General features: G+C 44.0%; 1 protein-coding gene across 1 annotated transcript; it reads right to left on the bottom strand.

Moving 5' to 3' along the window:
- Window positions 1-48: 48 nt before the first annotated feature.
- LOC113015875 (uncharacterized) lies at window positions 49-2,460 on the bottom strand. Its single transcript, XM_080297348.1, has 2 exons — window positions 2,146-2,460; window positions 49-1,959 (listed from the first exon to the last, which is right to left on the bottom strand). The coding sequence occupies exon 2, from the start codon at window positions 1,699-1,701 to the stop codon at window positions 370-372; it is 1,332 nt and encodes a 443-aa protein (XP_080153474.1). The 5' UTR covers window positions 1,702-1,959; window positions 2,146-2,460; the 3' UTR covers window positions 49-369.
- Window positions 2,461-19,948: the final 17,488 nt, after the last annotated feature.

Genomic DNA, 19,948 nt, shown 5'->3' with positions numbered 1-19,948 from the left:
AGATCATACATAGCAGAAGGCGTAACGAGGTGACCCCCACAACAATGACAACGTCTTCAGCTGAACGTCTCTCAATATCAGGTATCGATTGTGAAAGTTTCTCATCAACTGTCTCACTTATGGTGCACGCCATAGAGCCACTGTCCACTAATGCTTTAAGAACTTGTCCACCACTAGTAGTCACTGCAGAGTAGAATAAACTATCAGTGTTTGAGAGCCTATGCAAGCCCTGTGCAATCAGTGTTTTATTTGGCGGGACAATGCCACTGTAAGTAGAATACAAAGTGTCATAATCATTAATATCAGTCACATCCAAGATGGGAGGCTTACTTGCTGGATCTGCGCTGTCCTCCCCTCCACGCAGATCGTTCAGTTTCCCTGATGACCACTGGAAGGAGTACACTTGCCCTCTGGGCAGTTACGTCTCGAATGACCAGGTAGGTGACACATGAAGCACAATCTGTTTTCCCGACAGTGCGTGAGTGTGGAGTGGGAGCTATCTCTGCAGATGGAACATGGTGTGTCATCTAAGCCCGGTATTCTCGGCAGTCGGGCACTCTGTCGCCTGGCATTAGCTCGAGCATAGCCTGGGCCTTGAAGCAGCACCTTCTCTAGCATGCTGATCAACCTCTCAATAGCAGAGCCATCCTGACTCACAGCTGGCCTCTGCTCATGGTCAGCCAAACAAGGAGTACCATTTGTGCTAACCTCTGCCTTATTCACATAGACACAGTTACCCGTCTGTGGAGGAGACTGGAACCCCTTACCCAGGTGATACTCATCCAGTACCTCCTGAACTTCACGAGCTGACCATTTATCACATGTTTTGGTTCTAAAAATAAGAGCCAAGTCTCTGCAGGGGCAGTGTCTGATGAACATGCGTGCAACCTCCACACCAGAGTTCTCAAAAGATTTCCCCTGCTCCTTAAGACAGTTGCCAACAACATCAGCAGCCTTGTTCAGCCTCAGCCAGTACTCATATGGATCCTCTCGGTCCTTCGGCAGGGTGGAATAAAAGTCAGCCAGGGGCACAGACGAGCACTGGGTGGAACTAAAATGTTTGTTCAGAAGTCTGTAGATAGCTTGTGGATTATGCTGGACATCAATTCCACCATTCCTCACACCAAATTTCACAACATCTTTTGCCCTGCCTCTCAGATGCATCAAAATCTCCTCAGCTTGGTTTTCTGGAAGAATGGCACTCTTCTTTATGTAACTCTGCATGGCTTCCTGCCACTCATCAACAGACAATGAGTCCGAACTCTCCCCCCGAAACACAGGTGGGTCTTTAACCTGTCGTGGAGCCACCAGCTGGACTTGAGAGAGATCTAGTGAGCGGCTGGAGGGGAGATCTGTTGTTTCATGCGCCACCTCAGGACATGTATATGTAGCAGATGCAGGGCTCGAAGTGTGTGGCGTAGTCAGGTGTGACAGAATGCTATCAGCCAGGCGTTGCCCAATTTGCTGCACAATGTCGCTCATTTGGTCGACTAGACTCACATCAGTTATTGGGGGGTCTGAGGTAGATGACTTAGTGCACTGTACTGACTGCGACTCAGCCACCAGCTCACAAGAACTATCTGCTGCTCTATGCCCCACCCGACAGTCACCCAGTGAAAAAGGAACAGTTGTGAACCCTCTGCCCCTACCCACAACAAGGGGAGTCACATTTGGGGTGTCATCAGAGTCACTTAGATCCATATCTAGCAGAATATTAATAGAGCTAAGGTGGACTTAATACAATATGGCAATATACAAAGCCAATATAAAAGTATGTCCAACAGTCCCCAAAGTTTGATTCCGTTACCCAACAGACTAAACAATAAGGCAGCTGATGCTCCACGATGATGCTGTGATGAGAAGACACCAGCCCGATTCAGCAGCGTCACGAACGAGTCACGGCACCAATGTGACCTCTGTGTAGTGTCTTCTCTGGTCTCGCAGGAATCCTCCATTATTCTGAGGATTACATTTCCACTTGCAGTGTGATCGTATAGTGGTAAATTTATACAACCAAAATAGAAAAACTTCAACACCATTAACATTGCATGTTAAATTTCCCAAATGAAAGGAATATAGAAATATATTTTAAAGCTGTACATGGAACAATGTAAATTCTCTAAACAGTGTGGCACAGTCACATACCTGCATTCACAACAAAAAGGCAATGGTTAGAATGCTCTCTTTTTAATGTCGTGGGCAATCAGCACAAAATCTAAACGGGAAAGCAACAACAGAGTTAGCTAACTATGCTCCCATTTTGTTTCCTCTCCTCCCAATAAAGAAATCTCACATAAACGTGCACTCAGTTCAACATAAAGACTGGAGAAATGACCCGCAACAAATGATGTATAAACAACAAAAATAATCGGGTCAGACTGTATTACTTTAACAGCCTGCGATATGATTTTTCCTCCCCACGACATTTGCGCATTCCTTACCTTGCAGGAATCCTCCATTATTCTGAGGATTACCCAGAATCCCTTGCCCTTTGTGAATATTGCATCACTGACTCACACTGCAAACAGAATTGTTAAAGTATTTATTTTAATTCCAATTCAGGTTAGATTTTATTTTGTGCGCAACGCAGATTTTCTGTGCGCAGAGACGTGCCAGCAGTGCACAATTGTGCACGGCGCAGCTTAGAGGGAACGTTGCTGAGCAGTGTTTTGTCTTCCATTGGACGCCTCTGAGGAATCAAAATAACTCGGTGAAGTGTTGATATTACCAACTGTGACTACAAGTTACAATCATTTATATAATCTGGTGAAAAACACGTAAAACCCTTAACGCTGATAAACTCCTGCAGTCCAGTGCAGCTATGCAGGTCAGGGTTTGGAAGTCTCATGTCTCATTTACCTGCGCAGCGAGTTTAAAGCCCTGCTGAGAGTTTTGAAACACTCTGCTCTCTTGTAGATGTTTCTTTGAACTTTTATAACTGTGGCTAGATTTACGGTGAGTGTACTGTCAGTAATTCTTTTGAATAGCAAAGGGTTCTTTAGCCCATTTTCCCCATTTTCCGTCGGTTGCTCATAAAGAACGTGTGGTCTACTGCTGAACCTAAGACTGAGCTGATGGGAGGTCAAAGTCATCACCTTCTGCTTACAGGGCTGAGATACCACTCATGATAAATCTTTGAATGTACAAACTTTTAAATGTGTTGCTGCAAGCTTATGAGGAGGAAGCTAGTGGTAAATTTAACTCTAGGTGAACACGAATGATCAGGCTGCTGGAATGACTGGGCCGTGTGTGGAGTCATTAGATGAGGAATTTGAGTTCAGTAGCATGGCCCGAGCGACTGAACAAGTATTGAACTGAAATATATGGAGCCCAGATTTAGCGGGAAAGGTGATGACTGACTGAATGTATTTTGTTTTCTTAATTTGTCATATAATAATGAGGAAATAGGGTTCGGATGGCAATGAAAGAACTTGTCGATTATTTTTTGACTTAATTTTGAGACTGAAAGTGGGTGTAGGTAACATCATCTAAAGTCAGCAGCTACGTTTCCCCCATCCAGGTCCTATTCCTGGTCTTGGGTCACAGCAGCAGCAGTCTCGACCTGTGGACGCTCCAAAACTCAGGATGGTGTCTCAGTTTTATGGAATCATCACAGAAAACAGGAGTTGCTGAAGCCAGAGGGCTTGGTATAAGTGGGATCCTGGGCTGAGTAAAGCTCAAAGCCAAGCTACTAGAGTATCACTATTCATCACACAGTCACCTGAAATATCTGAGAGGGTAACTCCAGTAGCTTCAGCTCCTGTCAGGGTGTTAGGCTCTGACTGCTCTGGGTGTTGAGCAGCAGCACAGTGACTGGTGTGTGTGCTAAACAAGCTTTACTCATTTACAGTCTGTACCCAGGAGAGCAGAGGGGCTGCCTGCCTGACCCGAATCTGCCGTCTGGTGCCCCCAGCTGCACTGCAGGGGAAACACAAAATGTCAGAAATGTTTGTCTTTTTCCACTTTAAAGAGCTGTTTTAAAATCAGTTTGCTGCTTCTGGCTGACAGCTGGAAACATCAGTGGAGGCTCTCTGACCACAGTTCTGTCAGCTCTCACTGTTTAACCTTGATACCCTTCACTCGCTGTCATCACCCTGTACGTGGTGGGGATTACATTTTGTTTTTGAAGTTTAGTGCTCTGTTGCTTACAAAAGATTATTTATCCAGGGCCTGAAATTGTTATAAGTGCCAATCCCAGCCTCGCTGAGAATCAGCTTTGTTGATGTCAGTTTGATGCATTTGTGTCTTTGTCACCTGGATTGTAATTGTCCAAGCCAACGATTCCACCACAAGTCTGCTAATGACTGAATCTAGTTCCCACACTTGTTCTTGCTGCTTATTCTCAGGTAGACAACGACAAAGGTGATATAAGAGAAAACATCAGTCAGCCTGAGGTGACTCACAGAGGCATGTTCATACATTTTTGACTTTTAAATGTATTTTCATAGGTTGTTGTACAGATTTGTCTCCTGATAAAAACCACCTAATAACCATTAACATGACACCAAAGTAATGACATATCGATCTATTATGGATTATTGTTTTTAACAATGGCTCCACATCATTTCACATCATTATTTCTTCCTTTTCTCTGCTCAGATGCTGTACTGGTCCATTATGGTGAAAAGAGAGCTGAGGGTAAAAGCTCTCGATTTACTGGTCAGTTTACTTTCCTGCCCTCACTTATGGCCATGATCTCTGGGTAGTGACTGAAAGAACAACACTGTGGATAAAAGTGGCAGAAATGAGTTTTCTGACTCCTCCTGGGTGTTCTGGGCTTGTCCCACAGGGAGGAGGCCCCGGGACACGCTGGAGAGACCGTCTCTTAGTGTCCCTCGGATCAGCTAGAGGAAGTGGCTGGGGAGAGGGAGGTCGGGCTTCTCTGTGATCCGGTCCTGGATAAGTGGAAGAAAAAATAATCAGAACTAAATGTAAATGTTGTTTTACAAAGTTGATATCGCAAACGAGCCTAACTGACACAGAAGAATGATCAGTATTGGACGTATATTGTTGTAGATGTTGTGTTTTCTATCTCTGGTTTGGTCTCCCATCTGCCTGGTGCATGAAACGACATTCTGGATGGTGTTGGAAGTATAAGAATAACATTAAAGCCGTGTGGTGTCTCCTGCTGCTGAGGCCTCAGTAATCAACAGATAAGTTAAAGTGAGGTAAACCTCAGAGTTGATGTTAATCCTCTGAGACTTCCTCACCAGCAATCCCTTATATATTACTTGAGTCATTGTTGATATATAAATATTGATAAGTGTAGCTTAAAGCAAAGATCTCAGTAATGAGTCTACCCACACACTCCGTCAGTCCAATTTTGCTATAGGATAGACTGATGCAGCACAAATAACGATGCTCAATGAGAAAGGATGGAAGCAGCTTGAAATCCCATGTGGAGGGGGCGTCCCTGTCAGCGTCGGCCTGCACTGCACAGGTCTCACAACAGGAATGTGTGTATGATGATACCTCTCACACTTCCCTGCTGCCTATTTCCTCTCTTCTTTACCTCGCTCACACTTTGATGCCAGCTGTCTATCACAGCAGTACAGTGGAGGGGATTAAAGTGTGTGTAATGACAACTTACATAATTGCTTCCTGAATAAGCATAGCAAAGACGGTGCCTTACACCTCCTTGGCAAATAGTAGGCTTGTGTCTTTCCATGTGTGGCTGCAGGAAATCTCATCCATCTCACATCCATGTGAGGGCGCTGTGGAACTTTGCAGGTCTGACACACTCTTGTTGATTCTGCTCTGCACTAGAGGTTTAAATTAAACATTAAACACTGAGGGAAATGAGAAGAAAGGAGTGGGATGATGACATAAATGGAGGGAGAGAACGAAGGAATGTGAGATTCTATTCATGAAATGTCTACTTTACAAATTCTGACATAACACAGTGGGTGGATGATTCATTGCTCATGAAGGACAATCTGTTTTGTCTTTTGGGGGGGGGGGGGGGGGGGCATCGATGTATTTATAAATATGTGTGGTCCACAGTTCAATTTTTAAAAACTGAATGTGTCTAATGGTGCACGAGCATGAGAGGTCTCCAGAGGTATGGTTTCAAATGTTATCCTGTGGTCATGTTTGCTCGAAGGTAAGTTAGTCCTGGAGTTAGGATTGCATCTTTGTTTGTTTTAGGGAGTTTGTGTTTTTAGTCAATAGCAAAGGGTAGTTATGTTTGGGATCTTATGAAAGATAAGACCGACAGGTTGACACTATGCCAACCGCAGTTTTGTTCCAGTTTGAGGGCCAGATGTGGTGAAATCAAGAGGCTGAAATGTCAGAAGTGGGCAGAGGCGGGCAGAGTGAGAGGATTAACGCAGTGGCTTCAAGCCATCCAGGCAGTTTTGCTATCATGACCTTGTCGACTGACTGCCAGTCAGCTCAGACCTCCGAGGGTTTCTGCTTCCTTAGCCGAGGCTGACATTGTGTCTGTCACGCCAAAAATCCTCCTTCCTCGTGACCCCCCCGGAGACACTACATGGCAGGTAGCAAGCAGAATGTAGACACTGTTTCACTCTGAAGCTCAAGGAGACAGAAAGCAGAGAGAGATTGGAGACTCAACTCAATCAACCTTGGCTAAAATTTTCCGTCTGAATTAAGAAATCTGCCAGGGACAGTTGGAGGACGTGTTCAAAGACACGCACAAAAAAAGTCATTTCCTCATCATGCAGCCACAGGATTCTATCGAGAAGAAAGTGAATACATTAAATCACATTAGATAATGCCTTGGTACTTGACACTGGTGCCCAATTTAGATCTGTAAAGCCTCGAGCACAGAGCACAGAAGGAGCCTATAGCTTTTTAACAGCAAATATATGACAAAACTGCGATGCTTTTGGCTTTGATAATCTTGTTTTAATTATGCAATTACATGGCCGTCTCCTAACCCTGCTCTCTCTGCCTTTAAAAGCAACCCCTACAGTCAGGACCATTTGTTCAGCATAACAACAACTTTGAACTTGCGGGAAATATTATGCAAAAATCTCTCCTTTGATGCCGAGCAAGTGTGCTTATTAAACAATTAGCATAGTTATGCTGGTGGTAATCACCCAGAGAGATTGTGAATTAGCAGGAGAGTTTAAAAATAGTCTTGCTTGAAATTTCTGTGCAGAGTGCTTAATACCTCAGTGCTCAGCAGCAGAAGATTTGTTAGTGCTGCCAGTGAACATATACCTTCATAAAGTCAACAATATCTTTACATCCTCATAGGTTTCATTCATTAATGTTGCATAAAAGAATATTTTCAGTAATAAAAGTTGTGCTTTAAGCAAGAACAACCCAGCAGCAACAGCTCTCCTGACTCAGTCACCGATAAAATTGTGTAGCGGCAGGAGGTTTTATTATCTTGATATGCTTCAGTTATGAAATATGAACGCTGTTAAAGGGCACGTCATCTATCCCGAAGTTCGTTTTGTTCCGTACTGACCTCTTTCCCCTTACCTTCAGTATAAAACTGTGCCAGATCGTTTAACCCAACAGTGCGGACTTCACAAGAAGTAGAATGGGAGCAATACCCTGCAGCTCCCCGCGCACAGACAGAGGCTGAAGCTCTCCAAACCTGTCGTGAGGACCAAAAAACTGTGGAGCAACGAGGCTGTGGAGGAGCTTCGCACGTGTTTGGAGACCACAGACTGGGACACATTGAAGGCTGCTTCTAACAGCTTGGACGAGTTTACGGACACTGTCACCTCCTATATCCACTTCTGTGAGGACAGCATTGTGCCATCACGCACCAGGGTGAGTTATAACAATGACAAACCCTGGTTTACTCCTAAACTCAAAAAGCTGTGGCTGGAAAAGAGAAAGGCGTTCAGAAGCGGAGACAGGGACTGCTACAGAGAGGCCAAGTACAGGTTCACTAAGGAAGTGGACATTGCCAAACATCAGCACTCTGAGAAGATGCAGCAGCAGATCTCAGAGAATGACTCGGCCTCTGTGTGGAAAGGTTTTAGGAATATTACAAACTACAAGCCTAAAACCCCCCACTCCACTGACGACTTGCTCTTAGCCAACACCCTTAACGACTTTTACTGCCGTTTTGACGAGCCATCAGGCAGCCTTCACACCTCCAACGGCCCCAACAATAGAGACACTTTGGACACTCATTCCCCCACCTCTCCCCCCTCCATAGAGCCATCACCACCTTCAAACTGTTTACCTGCAACACCCGCCCCCTCACCCCACACAAAAGAGGATTTCACACCACCTTCTCCCACCACAACTCTTCATATTCATGAAGCAGATGTGAGGAAGCAGTTTAAGAACCTGAATGCTCGGAAAGCTCCCGGCCCAGACGGTGTGTCTCCTGCCACCCTCAGACACTGTGCAAACGAGCTGGCCCCAGTGTTTTCTGGCATTTTCAACTCCTCACTGCAGGCATGTCATGTGCCTGCCTGCTTCAAGTCCTCTACCATAATCCCTGTCCCCAAGAAACCTAGGATCACTGGACTAAATGACTACAGACCCGTGGCTCTGACATCTGTGGTCATGAAGTCATTTGAGCGCCTAGTTCTCTCCCATCTCAAGACCCTCACGGCCCCCCTCCTGGACCCCCTGCAGTTTGCATATAGAGCCAACAGGTCTGTAGACGACGCCATCAACATGGCCCTACACTTCATCCTGCAGCATCTGGACTCCCCAGGAACCTACGCCAGGATCCTGTTTGTGGACTTCAGCTCTGCCTTCAACACCATCCTTCCAGACCATCTCCGAGGCAAGCTTTCCCAGATGAATGTGCCTGATCCCATCTGCCGGTGGATCACTGACTTCCTGACGGACAGGAAGCAGCATGTGAGGCTGGGAAAGAATGTCTCGGACTCCCGGACCATCAGCACCGGCTCCCCTCAGGGCTGTGTTCTTTCTCCTCTGCTCTTCTCCCTGTACACCAACTGCTGCACCTCCACCCACCAGTCTGTCAAGCTAATCAAGTTTGCAGATGACACCACCGTTATTGGACTCATCTCGGACGGGGATGAGTCTGCCTACAGGAGGGAGGTTGAACGTCTGGTGTCTTGGTGCAGCCACAACAACCTGGTGCTGAATGCCCAGAAGACAGTGGAGATTATTGTGGACTTCAGGAAGCACACAGCCCCACTCCCCCCATCATCCTGACTGACACCCCCATCACCTCTGTGGACTCATTCCGCTTCCTGGGTACCACCATCACCCAGGACCTGAAGTGGGAGCCCACCATCACCTCCGTCATCAAGAAAGCCCAGCAGAGGATGTACTTCCTGAGGCAGCTGAAGAAATTCAACCTGCCAACACGGACGATGATGCAGTTCTACACTGCAATCATCGAGTCCATCCTCACCTCCTCCATCACCGTGTGGTACGCTGGAGCCACTATCAGGGACAAACAGAGACTGCAGCGTGTTGTGCGCTCTGCTGAGAAGGTGATTGGCTGCAGACTCCCATCTCTGCAGGACCTGTACACCTCCAGGACACTGAGGCGTGCAGCCCGGATCTCAGCTGACCCTTCTCACCCTGGACACAGTCAGTTTGACCTGCTCCCCTCAGGCAGGAGGCTCCGGTCCATTCGCACCAGAACCTCTCGCCACAAGAACAGTTTCTTCCCCTCTGCTGTTGGACACATGAACAATAACCACATGACTGTCCCCGCCACTAACACATGACCCTACGCTGTGTCACTGCATCATTTCATGTCTGGCACTGATCACCACCTGCACTCATGTATATATCTTTCTTCGTAGCACTCATAATTCTTATTCTCAAGTATATATCTCATGTATATCTCATGCACATATCTTTCTTTCTACATAGCACTTTAATTCTTATTGTCTGCACTGAAGCACCGCAGCAATTTCCTAATGTTGTAAACCTCAACATCTGGCAATAAACCCATTCTGATTCTGATTCTGATTCTGATTCTGAGCTGCGTTCAACACCAACGATAACTCCAGAACATTAGTAGAAGTGCTGACAACTGTTGACAGGCAGAGTGATAGAATTATGGATGGCTTGGTGCCTCAGTTTGTCCATTATCAATAATGATACTGGAATCTTGAGTGTCTACCAGCACAGTGTTTTTCTTCCTTAAACAACTAAAAGCCAGATTTACTGAACATGGCAAAGTGTGAGTGCGATTGCCAAATAGTGCTGAATAGTGCTCATATTCACTATGATGTGTCCAATGTTACAAGAGCCATGCAGTTTAGAGCAAATTAAGGGATAGTATTAAGGTTTGGGTAATTTACTAACAGGACAGGTTGTTAATTTCAATCAGAAAAGCAAAAAAAGGCGAAAAGGTCATAAATGTGTACATTAAATGTAAGCCTACAGTGGCAGTCCGGCAGACAGAGTCGATATAACTGAAACTAGTGTCAGTGATCGACAGGCTTCACCACAGAACTGAAAGCTGTATGACAATATTCTGAGACTGGGTTCTGTAGTATGCTTTTATTAAGACATAAAGACCTGGATGGCCGCTAACTTTCTGCTTCTTAATTCAGATCAAACTGAGGTTATTGTACTCGGCCCTAAAAAGCCTAGAAATATGGTATCTAAGCAGATTCTTACTCTGGATGGCATTACCTTGGCCTCCAGTAACACTATGAGGAACCTTGGAGTCATTGTTGACCAGGACATGTCCTTCAACGCACATATTAAACAAATATGTAAGACTGCTTTCTTCCATTTGTGCAACATCTCTAAAGTTAGAAATATCCTGTCTCAGAGTGACGCTGAAAAACTAGTTCATGCATTTATTACTTCCAGGCTGGACGACTGTAATTCATTATTATCAGGATGTCCTAAAAACTCGCTGAAAAGCCTTCAGCTAATCCAAAATGCTGCAGCAAGAGTCCTGACAGGGACTAGAAAGAGAGCAGATTTCTCCTGTTTTGGCTTCCTGTTAAATCCAGAATTCAAAATCCTGCTCCTCACATACAAGGTCTTAAATAATCAGGCCCCATCTAGCAGCACAGACATGAAGGTCATGAACACATCCCCACACACTGCCCCCAACACACTATTCAACAAGGGCCAATCTGTCCCCAGAATTAAGGGATGTGCGAGGCGCGGGCTAACTGCAGCTCTTACTCTAGGTGTGTTTGGCCCTTGTATTTAAGCGGCACTATGGGATATTCGTGAATGTCCCCATGCACACATTTAACTTCCAGCCTCTCTGCTTCCAACAAGGAATCCTTGGCTCAGGGTCAAACCAGGGTTTGGTGGCCCAGGGTCTACATGCACATTCCCTCCAGCAGGCCCAGGTTGGAGCCACTGCCTCACCATGTTGCCGAGCTGCCTAGCGTAAGGCAAGGCAAGGCAAGGCAAGGCAAGGCAAGGCAAGGCAAGGCAAGGCAAGGCAAGGCAAGGCAAGGCAAGTTTATTTGTATAGCACAATTCAACAACAAGGTGATTCAAAGTGCTTTACAGAGACATTAGAAACAAGAACAAATAAAAAGCATGATTTAAAATTGATTAAAACAAGCAAATAAACTAACTAACTAATTAACAAACAAACAAACAAACAAACAAACAACAGTATATAAAATCAAAACAGATAAAATCAGTAGTTAAATGTAAGTTTTGAAATTTAAGCTTAAAGTGTGGATTTGGTGCTTTATTCAAATGCAGCTGAGAACAGGTGAGTCTTCAACCTGGATTTAAATAAACTGAGTGTTTCAGCTGATCTGAGGCTTTCTGGGAGTTTGTTCCAGATATAAGGAGCATAAAAGCTGAATGCAGCTTCTCCGTGTCTGGTTCTGACTCTGGGAACTGATAAAAGACCGGATCCAGATGACCTGAGGGATCTGGATGGTTCATACTGGGTCAGGAGGTCATTGATGTATTTTGGTCCTAAACCATTCAGAGCTTTATAGGCCAGCATCAGAACTTTAAAGTCTATCCTCTGACGGACAGGCAGCCAGTGTAAAGACCTCAGAGCTGGACTGATGTGGTCCACTTTTTTGGTCTTAGTGAGGACTCGAGCAGCAGAGTTCTGAATGAGCTGTAGTTGTCTGACTGATTTTTTAGGTAGACCTGTAAAGATGCTGTTACAGTAATCAAGCCTACTAAAGATGAATGCATGGACTAGTTTTTCCAGGTCCTGTTGAGACATCAGATCTTTTATCCTTGATATATTCTTGAGGTGATAGTAAGCTGACTTTGTTATTGTCTTAATGTGTTTTTCTAAGTTTAGGTCTGCATCCATCACTACACCCAAATTTCTCACCTGGTTTGTGGTTTTTAGATGTATAGATTGAAGTTCTCTGGTGACCTGTAATCGTTTTTCTTTGGCGCCAAAGACTATTACCTCAGTTTTGTTTTTGTTTAGCTGGAGAAAATTGTGGCACAACCAGTCATTGATTTCCTCAATGCATTTACCAAGAGCCTGTACAGGGCCTCGGTCTCCTGGTGACATTGTGATATATATTTGTGTGTCATCTGCATAGCTGTGATAGTTTATTTTGTTGTTGTTTATAATCTGTGCCAGTGGGAGCATGTAAATGTTAAACAGAGGGGGTCCCAAGATGGAACCTTGGGGAACTCCACATGTGATACTTGTCTGCTCAGATGTGAAGTTACCTATTGATACAAAGTATTTCCTGTTTTCTACGTATGTTTTGAACCAGTTTAGTACAGTTCCTGAAAGACCTGTCCAGTTCTCCAGTCGTTTGAGTAATATGTTGTGGTAGGCGAAAGGCCGGTTCTCCGGCCCCATCTGTCCTTCCTGGAAACACCAGTGATAGTCCTACAGCATGAGGCCTAAGCGGTCCACAACCGGCTGCCAGACAGAAGCTGCTCTTCACTGTTGTGGGCAGGCTGAGAGCCACTGCCTGGGCTTCGGCGGACAGCAGTTGGAGCAGCCTCAGCGCCCACTCCTCCTCCGGGTAATAGGGCTTTGGAGTTGACGTCACGCCGCAATGCATTGTGGGAGCGCGGCACCATTTTCGGGGTCTACGAATCAAATCAAACACACTGTGTTGGAACGACGATTACAAGATGCTTAAAAGCAGCTCAATAGAGAATGGACTGTATAGAGACCGATTGCGTCCAGAGGCGAAGCAGCGGTACTTGCAGAAAATAGCGTGCATTGGAAATGTGGACCCGTATGAAATACGGCCGTGGAGTAGAAACCCTGAAGACCAACCGCTACTGACGTAGCCTGACATATTTTCGTACCTTGTCTGTGGAGTCAGCGCCTACAAGTCGTCATTCAAGCAAAGGTATGTCAGCTCGAGTACTGTGAGTGAAATGCGTTTGATTTCCCTGCAAACATTCACATTAGTGCAGCATAAATTCATTCATGAGGGGAAATTACAGTGAGAACATGTGGAGGCTGTTAGAGGGATAACATAGTGAGTTCAGTGCATTGATGTGACACTGTCCTGAAGGATTTAGTTATTCTTTATGGTTAAAGAAATTGCACTAATTAATTCACATTTATTATAAATAATTCTAATTATACATCTTGCTTCCATGTTTGTATCTTGTGTCACTAAAAATACATTTTATTTTAGTTTTATACTTTGATTACTGACCTGCAGAATCTCATTATCATATTAAGTGATTCATAATTGTCACTTTATGCTTTCTCCATCTTGAAAGTGATGACATCCTTGCATTACATACTTTAGGTTCATTTTCTGCAGGCAGGTTTCTGACAGAGAACAGGCAGATTTAGAATATAACATGCAGCGCTCTATAGATGGATACATAAAGAAATGAAAAATGACATGTATGTGCTAACTTTCTAAACACTTTGTTACATTTATGATAAAGTAGATTAAACACATTTATGTCGGCCTTGGCTCATAGTTCTTGTCTTTAAATGAACTTTGTGTGTGTTTCAGGTCCTGCACTCTCAAAGACTGAATGAACCAGCATTGCAGCCATGAGTCACTGTGAGCATCACAGGGAAGGTTGAAGCCGCCCGCTGCAGCTGTATGGCCGGAGTCGCAGAGACCTGCAGCCATGTCGCTGCTCTTCTGTTTAATGTAGAAGCAACAGTGCTGATCTGTGGCACAAGGACTGTTACAGATGAACCTGCATACTGGGTTTTGCTGGGTAATATGACCAAGATACAGCCAGAGGTTGGCCATAAGATAGACTTCTCCTCTTCAGCTGCCCAAAAAAGGCTCTTGATCAAAACATAAACAGACCATCTGTAGTGACAGGTAAAAGGAGCCGTCCTCAAAAAAGAAACATTCCACCTGCTACTGTGGAGGAGTTGTCACTGCTATTGGATACTTTGCTGGAACACAGTAAAGCTGTGGGTTGTGGGAATGACCCATAATGTTTTATCTAGGGGTCTAGATTTATGCCTGAAGTGCACTGCTGTGTAAATAATTTGCATTTACTGAATATCTACTGACTGAGTCCCACTGTTCAAAAGTTGAATAAAGAAACAAACTAATTTTTGCTCTTTTTTTTATTAAAACCACTTTATAGAACATCACATCAGTAACAGTGTAAAATCCATGTAATTTATAGTTTACAAATGACAAAATGTTCACACAAAATCATGAGTGTTTACATGACATCACCCACTACTAACATTACTTTCTTTACTGTATCTTTTGAAAAAATACAGCAATTTTAACAGCACAAGACTTAAGAACATTTAACAGGAGCAGGTTTCATTTTCCCTGGTTTTATTATCACACTGTTCACCAAACGCAGCAAACCTTCATCTTATCCAGGAGGGTCCCCTCTTCACCCTCACATGGAAGAAGTAATCTGATTGGCATGGTGGTATGTTTGAAGCAGGTCCCTCGTGTAGCGCTGGGAGCCAGTCATGATGTTTCATCCATTTCATCGGCTGGTTTGCTGCAATAATGCCAAATAATTAGCAACTCTATAAATAGAAGGTAGTTCTGCACTCAGTAGGATGTTTGTTCTAATTTGCTATGAGCTCAGAGCGCATAGAAAATAAAACTAATAGGCTATAAAGATATGAACATATTTAGAACTTACCGGAATGAAAATGTCTGGAGCACCAACAGATATTTGGAGATGGAAGAGAACTGCACGTCAGCTCGTCTCACAGCTGCTATCCAGGCTGGACGCCTTCGTTTGCTAACATCGATACACGAGCGGTTCATGTTGCTTCCAGGTTGGGAAAGAATGAAAAGATAAACCATTTTCAAGCTTATTCTCTTGCCGGTCGTGTGATCGAACATTGCAGCGGACCACACAGCAAATACGAACCATGGCTGTGCTTTCGCTCCTTTTTTACTTAGACCCCCAAAATGGCGGATCGGGCCAAAATCCTTTCCACGCCCACCCCCGTGACATCACGCTCCAAAGCCCTATAGCGTGCCACCTCCATGGCCTGAAAGACCTCCAGGAAGGTGTGGCGATCATCTCCCTCCCCCATGCAGTAGAGGGATACTAGTGGGGGTGGTGGAACCAGCCCGACCTTTGTGTGGTGCTCAGACTGCGCCCGCAGCCGTTCTAACTGGCAATGAAACACCGCCTGCTCCTGCATCATAACCACCAGCTCGTCCCCCTTCCTAGCCAGCGCCTCAAATGGCTGGGCCGGTCGTGGTTCCGCCAGGTCCCGACATGAGCAGCGTTGCAGGTTTGGACGTCTCTATTGGCTGGGTTTCCCCTGTGCAGCTTTCCAGCTTCTGTAGCAAACTCAACACACCCTTCACCTCAGGTCCCAGCAGAGTTGGTCAAGTTACTTAAAAAAAGTAATTAGTAACTAATTACTGATTACTTCTCCAAAAAAGTAATCCTGTTACTTTACTGATTACTTACTTTCAGAAGTAATTAGTTACTTAGTTACTTTTTAAAAACACGATACACAACCTGAATACGTAATAAACTGACAGACCTTTCAGCCCAGTTCTATTTTTATTCATATTCCATCATATAAAATGTAATCAAATGGAAAACCACTCCTTAAAATTGTTTTAATCTTTTAACTTTGTGCATCAAGCAAACATTACATTCTATCAACAGTCTTTGACTGGGAGCAATGTGTTTAACATTTAAACCTATTGTCTGCATAATCCAGCAGATAAAATAAAATAATGTTTTGTGTTTACTCTTTCAAATAGATGCAAGTAAAACACAACAAAAAAGAAATAAAATCACAGACTCAGCAGCTCTTAAATCTACTGTCACCTGTTTAGCAGGAGTGGGGCGGGTGGAGGTTTGCCCACAGCGGTCATGTCAGTGGGGGGATCCGGGGGTTTCTCTCTGAATGTCACATTCCCGTGGCAGCGTGCTCGCTGCTCGCTCAGGTTTGAAGTTTAATTTTTTGCTGTAGAAAGAAGTTTTCTTCCCACGCAGAGTTTTATAAACCATACAGAGGGTACAGTGGGCAGTAACAAACAAGGGTCTCTGGGTCCCAGCAACATCTTTTACAGGGGAGACATGATTAGATGTATGTGAGTCAGCCTCCTCTGACACCACATCTTGAACCCGCTGCTACACCGGCCCCCTGCAGCTGAGCAACAAACCACACCCCACAACCGAACTTGTCTTAGCACAGAACTCTCTAATGGTTAATCTTAGTGTGTGATGACAACTCTCCATTTACGGTCATGCTTTGGGGGTTTTAAATGAATATGGCCAGATTTCTAGAAATAAGATCTGCTCCATCCAAAGTGAGATGGATGCCGTCTGTCCTAAGAAGATGAGATTTTGCTCAGGTAGTTTCCCAATTTTCTACAAAGCCTACATCATTTTTTGGACACAACTCAGAAAGCCAGCAATTTAATATGCCTTAAATTGGTCTGACTGGGGTGGGGGGGGGGGACTGGAGAAAATGACAGAGTTCGACATTGTTTTGGCAAAATTCATTAACCACCAATTGATGTAACCGGGTGTCAACACTGCTCATGTGAATTATAATTTTATTCATTCCCTCAGTGTTGCCTGCTCCGGCCCTGGAAGACAGTTGACTGTGGTTGCTGGTGTCTTTGTCTTCACCTGTCTCAAAACAGAATCCCCAGTAACCAGTTTGTTCCTTGGCCTGTGTGTCACCGAGTGGGGAAAAGAGATTGGACATGGATGAGTTAGTGGTGTACCGATGGTATCTGTTTGGGACTATGCTTCCTCCTCACCATCACCCAGCCATTCTGTTCTCCCAGCTGCTCGAGCCAATCTGCTGTGCTTTGGATTAAGCATGTGAAGATTACAACATGAAACAAAAGGTTATTGTGACAACACTGCTGCAGGTACTGTTACAGGTTCCTTCAATGCATTCAGAAATACCAGGTGCCATCCTTGCCTCATACAGGGACACTTTCTGTAACGCATGTTAACATTGCATATCACTGTTGGTACTCTCTGGATGACTGAGTCTACCAGTGCACTTAGACAAGCTTGTAGAAGAACAGAGTACAAAAAAGACAAATGAAAGGTTATTGCAGTACCAGAGCCTAGTGAAGACATTTACGATTAACATATTAACATATTTCTCTGCAAATCAAGAGTTTAGATTTCTTCACTGACAAAATTAACACACTGAGCTATCGTTTTATCCCCAGTTTCAGAATCGTCAGAGATGCACTGGTCAGTCAGTGAGCTCCATCAATTTCAACCAGTTTAATCCACCCTGCTGTACAATATGATTTCACCCACTGTCCTCTAGACATAATATCACCACATTTCCTTCAGGACGTTTTTGGTACACTGTTGTTGTGATTTGGCACTATATAAATAAAATGATATATAAATACAACTGAATATTTTTCTGGCTCTAATCAATAACTGTTCATCAAATAGTGTTAGGGGAATTTAAACGGGTGGATTTAGTGGCAGAACCACACATGGCCACAGGATCGCGGTGAAGCAGATTTATTTACAGTGAATATTTACAAGGGAAGGGGCTATGTACAGTGACCGGGAAAATGTGCGAGGAGACAGAGCTGAGGGGATGAAACGGAGCCGAGGTAAGCGGGAGGATAGATGGCGCACCGGAGCTACCTGAGGACGAGCGACAAAACAGAGTTAGGGGAGCGCAAGTGCAAAAACTGAGCGAGAAGGGCTGGATAATAGCAAACACTGAAATACATGTTTTGCACGCAGCAATGAATTTTGTTCACTCAAATTCAGCTTTTCTTCGCTCAAAATAAATTTCTCCTCAAAATGCAACACTTGCACCTGCAAACCTTTTTTACGTGCGCTCAGAATAGTGGCAGAAAGATAACGCCATAACCTAACAGACTGCAGTAGGGAGTCTTCTTTACACACCAACGTTAATTTTCTGTTAATTTATCACATTTATAATATTGTTTTTTGCTTGGCAGTCATTTTTATGGGAAATTTGTGTTTCCAAATTTTTGGAGACCTGGGATGTTTGGAAGTCACTTTGGTCAGCTTCTGTTATTTTTAAAACAGTCTGAATGAATTGATTTGACTTGTAAGTCTTCGTTTTTTGCACACCACTGAGCCTCTGACCATCAGCAGTGAGCTATGCTTTACATTTTTAAACATTTCAGAGACGGGACATTGAAGATTAACTTCACCTCCCATTTTCAGTTCTGAACTAGGATCAGTTGCAAGCACTGAGGTTGGTAATATGACACAAAGAAGTAAAACACGGGGTTCTCTCAGGGAACTCCAGCGATTGGCCCAGATTTAAAGTTTTATGTGGTGATTCTAAATTGGTAAAAGGTCTTTGTCTCTCTGTGTTAGCCTCAAATAGAGCTGAGATAGACTTGAACACCGCTGCAACCATAAGTTCAATAAGAGACTAAGAAAATAGATGGATGGACTGCCGAAGTTAGGTGGAGAAAGAATCTGTATCCCTAATTTAAACCTGTGTAAAGGAGCAATTAAACAATTATTTAAGGTCCCATGTTAAACTTAGGGAGTACACCAATCACAGTGCATGCAAGTGTCCCGGTCTCTAAATGATTACACTTCAGAGCGAGCGTTCTTAGCATTGGATAGATATTTAAAAAGTCATGAAATACAGGTTTGTTTGTTTTTTTATGAAGGTCTCAATAGTATTAAACTAGTCACATACTGATTTTATTCTGTTTTGATATGTGTCAAGACAAGATGCATATCACATTTTCCACATTTACAATGTTTCTGATTCCCGCATGTGGAACAGGCTAAGAGCCAGCTGAGCAAAACTCTGTTCTTCTTATTTCCCACACAGCGCTGGTGAATGTGCCACTCGCTAATGACGGTTCTTTGCAAGGCTTTTTGCAGCTGAATATGTCTTTCCTGAAGTGAGTGCATAGTAATTTCTCTGATCCATTTCCCTTCACTCCCTTGTGTCTCCCTCGACTTAATGTCTAGTGGCTTGCTCTTAATCTGTTGGATGCGAAACATTAACTTGCGTGGTGCCTCCACCCCCTGGGTGTCTCTGATCCTCTCACCCCTGACTGGGAAACACAAGTAAACACTAAACTGATGCTCTGTAACAGTCCACCAGCTGAAGGCATTCTGTACAAGTGTGTTTTCATGTATTGTGTGGGAAGTGATGGTGCATCACACTAACTATTACTGCAAGTCTACCCCATACACTCAGCATGATTTCACTTCATGTGAGTATTAGTAGAGTTTGCACCAGTGTGGGAAAAATGTGTTGGCTTGCATTTCGATATGAATAAGAACTGAAACAGTGAAAAGCTGAGGAACTTCAGGCTTCTGTCTAATTTCAAATAAAAATAAAAAACGAGTTAGACCTGAGAAACTCTCTGCTGCCTGACTGTTATGACCTCGGTCATAATTTGCATTTTATATAGTTTTCATCCCTGACTGGGACTGGTGCTCATGTTGTTCTTTGCTCAGGCACTGCTTTTAAATTGGGACGTGGCCCAACTGGCTGTGGCTCGATTTGCTTCCTGACAAAACAAACAGGCACTAAATAAACTTCAACTTTATTTATTTGAACTGAACTCACTCACTCACAGCTTTAATAAACTTTAAGCTGTGAGTGAGTGAGCTTAAGTTTAATGAACGTCACTCTTTTTATGTGGCTATATCATCACAGCGA

Source organism: Astatotilapia calliptera, chromosome 23 (genome assembly GCF_964374335.1).
Source record: "Astatotilapia calliptera chromosome 23, fAstCal68.1, whole genome shotgun sequence".
Classification (NCBI taxonomy): domain Eukaryota; kingdom Metazoa; phylum Chordata; class Actinopteri; order Cichliformes; family Cichlidae; genus Astatotilapia; species Astatotilapia calliptera.
The sequence above is the reverse complement of the archived record's forward strand: the minus strand, read 5'-3'. Positions and strand labels throughout refer to the sequence as shown.

Coding starts and splice junctions, on each gene's coding strand:
- LOC113015875 (XM_080297348.1), bottom strand. CDS start 1,701: ATGGATCTAAGTGACTCTGATGACACCCCAAATGTGACTCCCCTTGTT.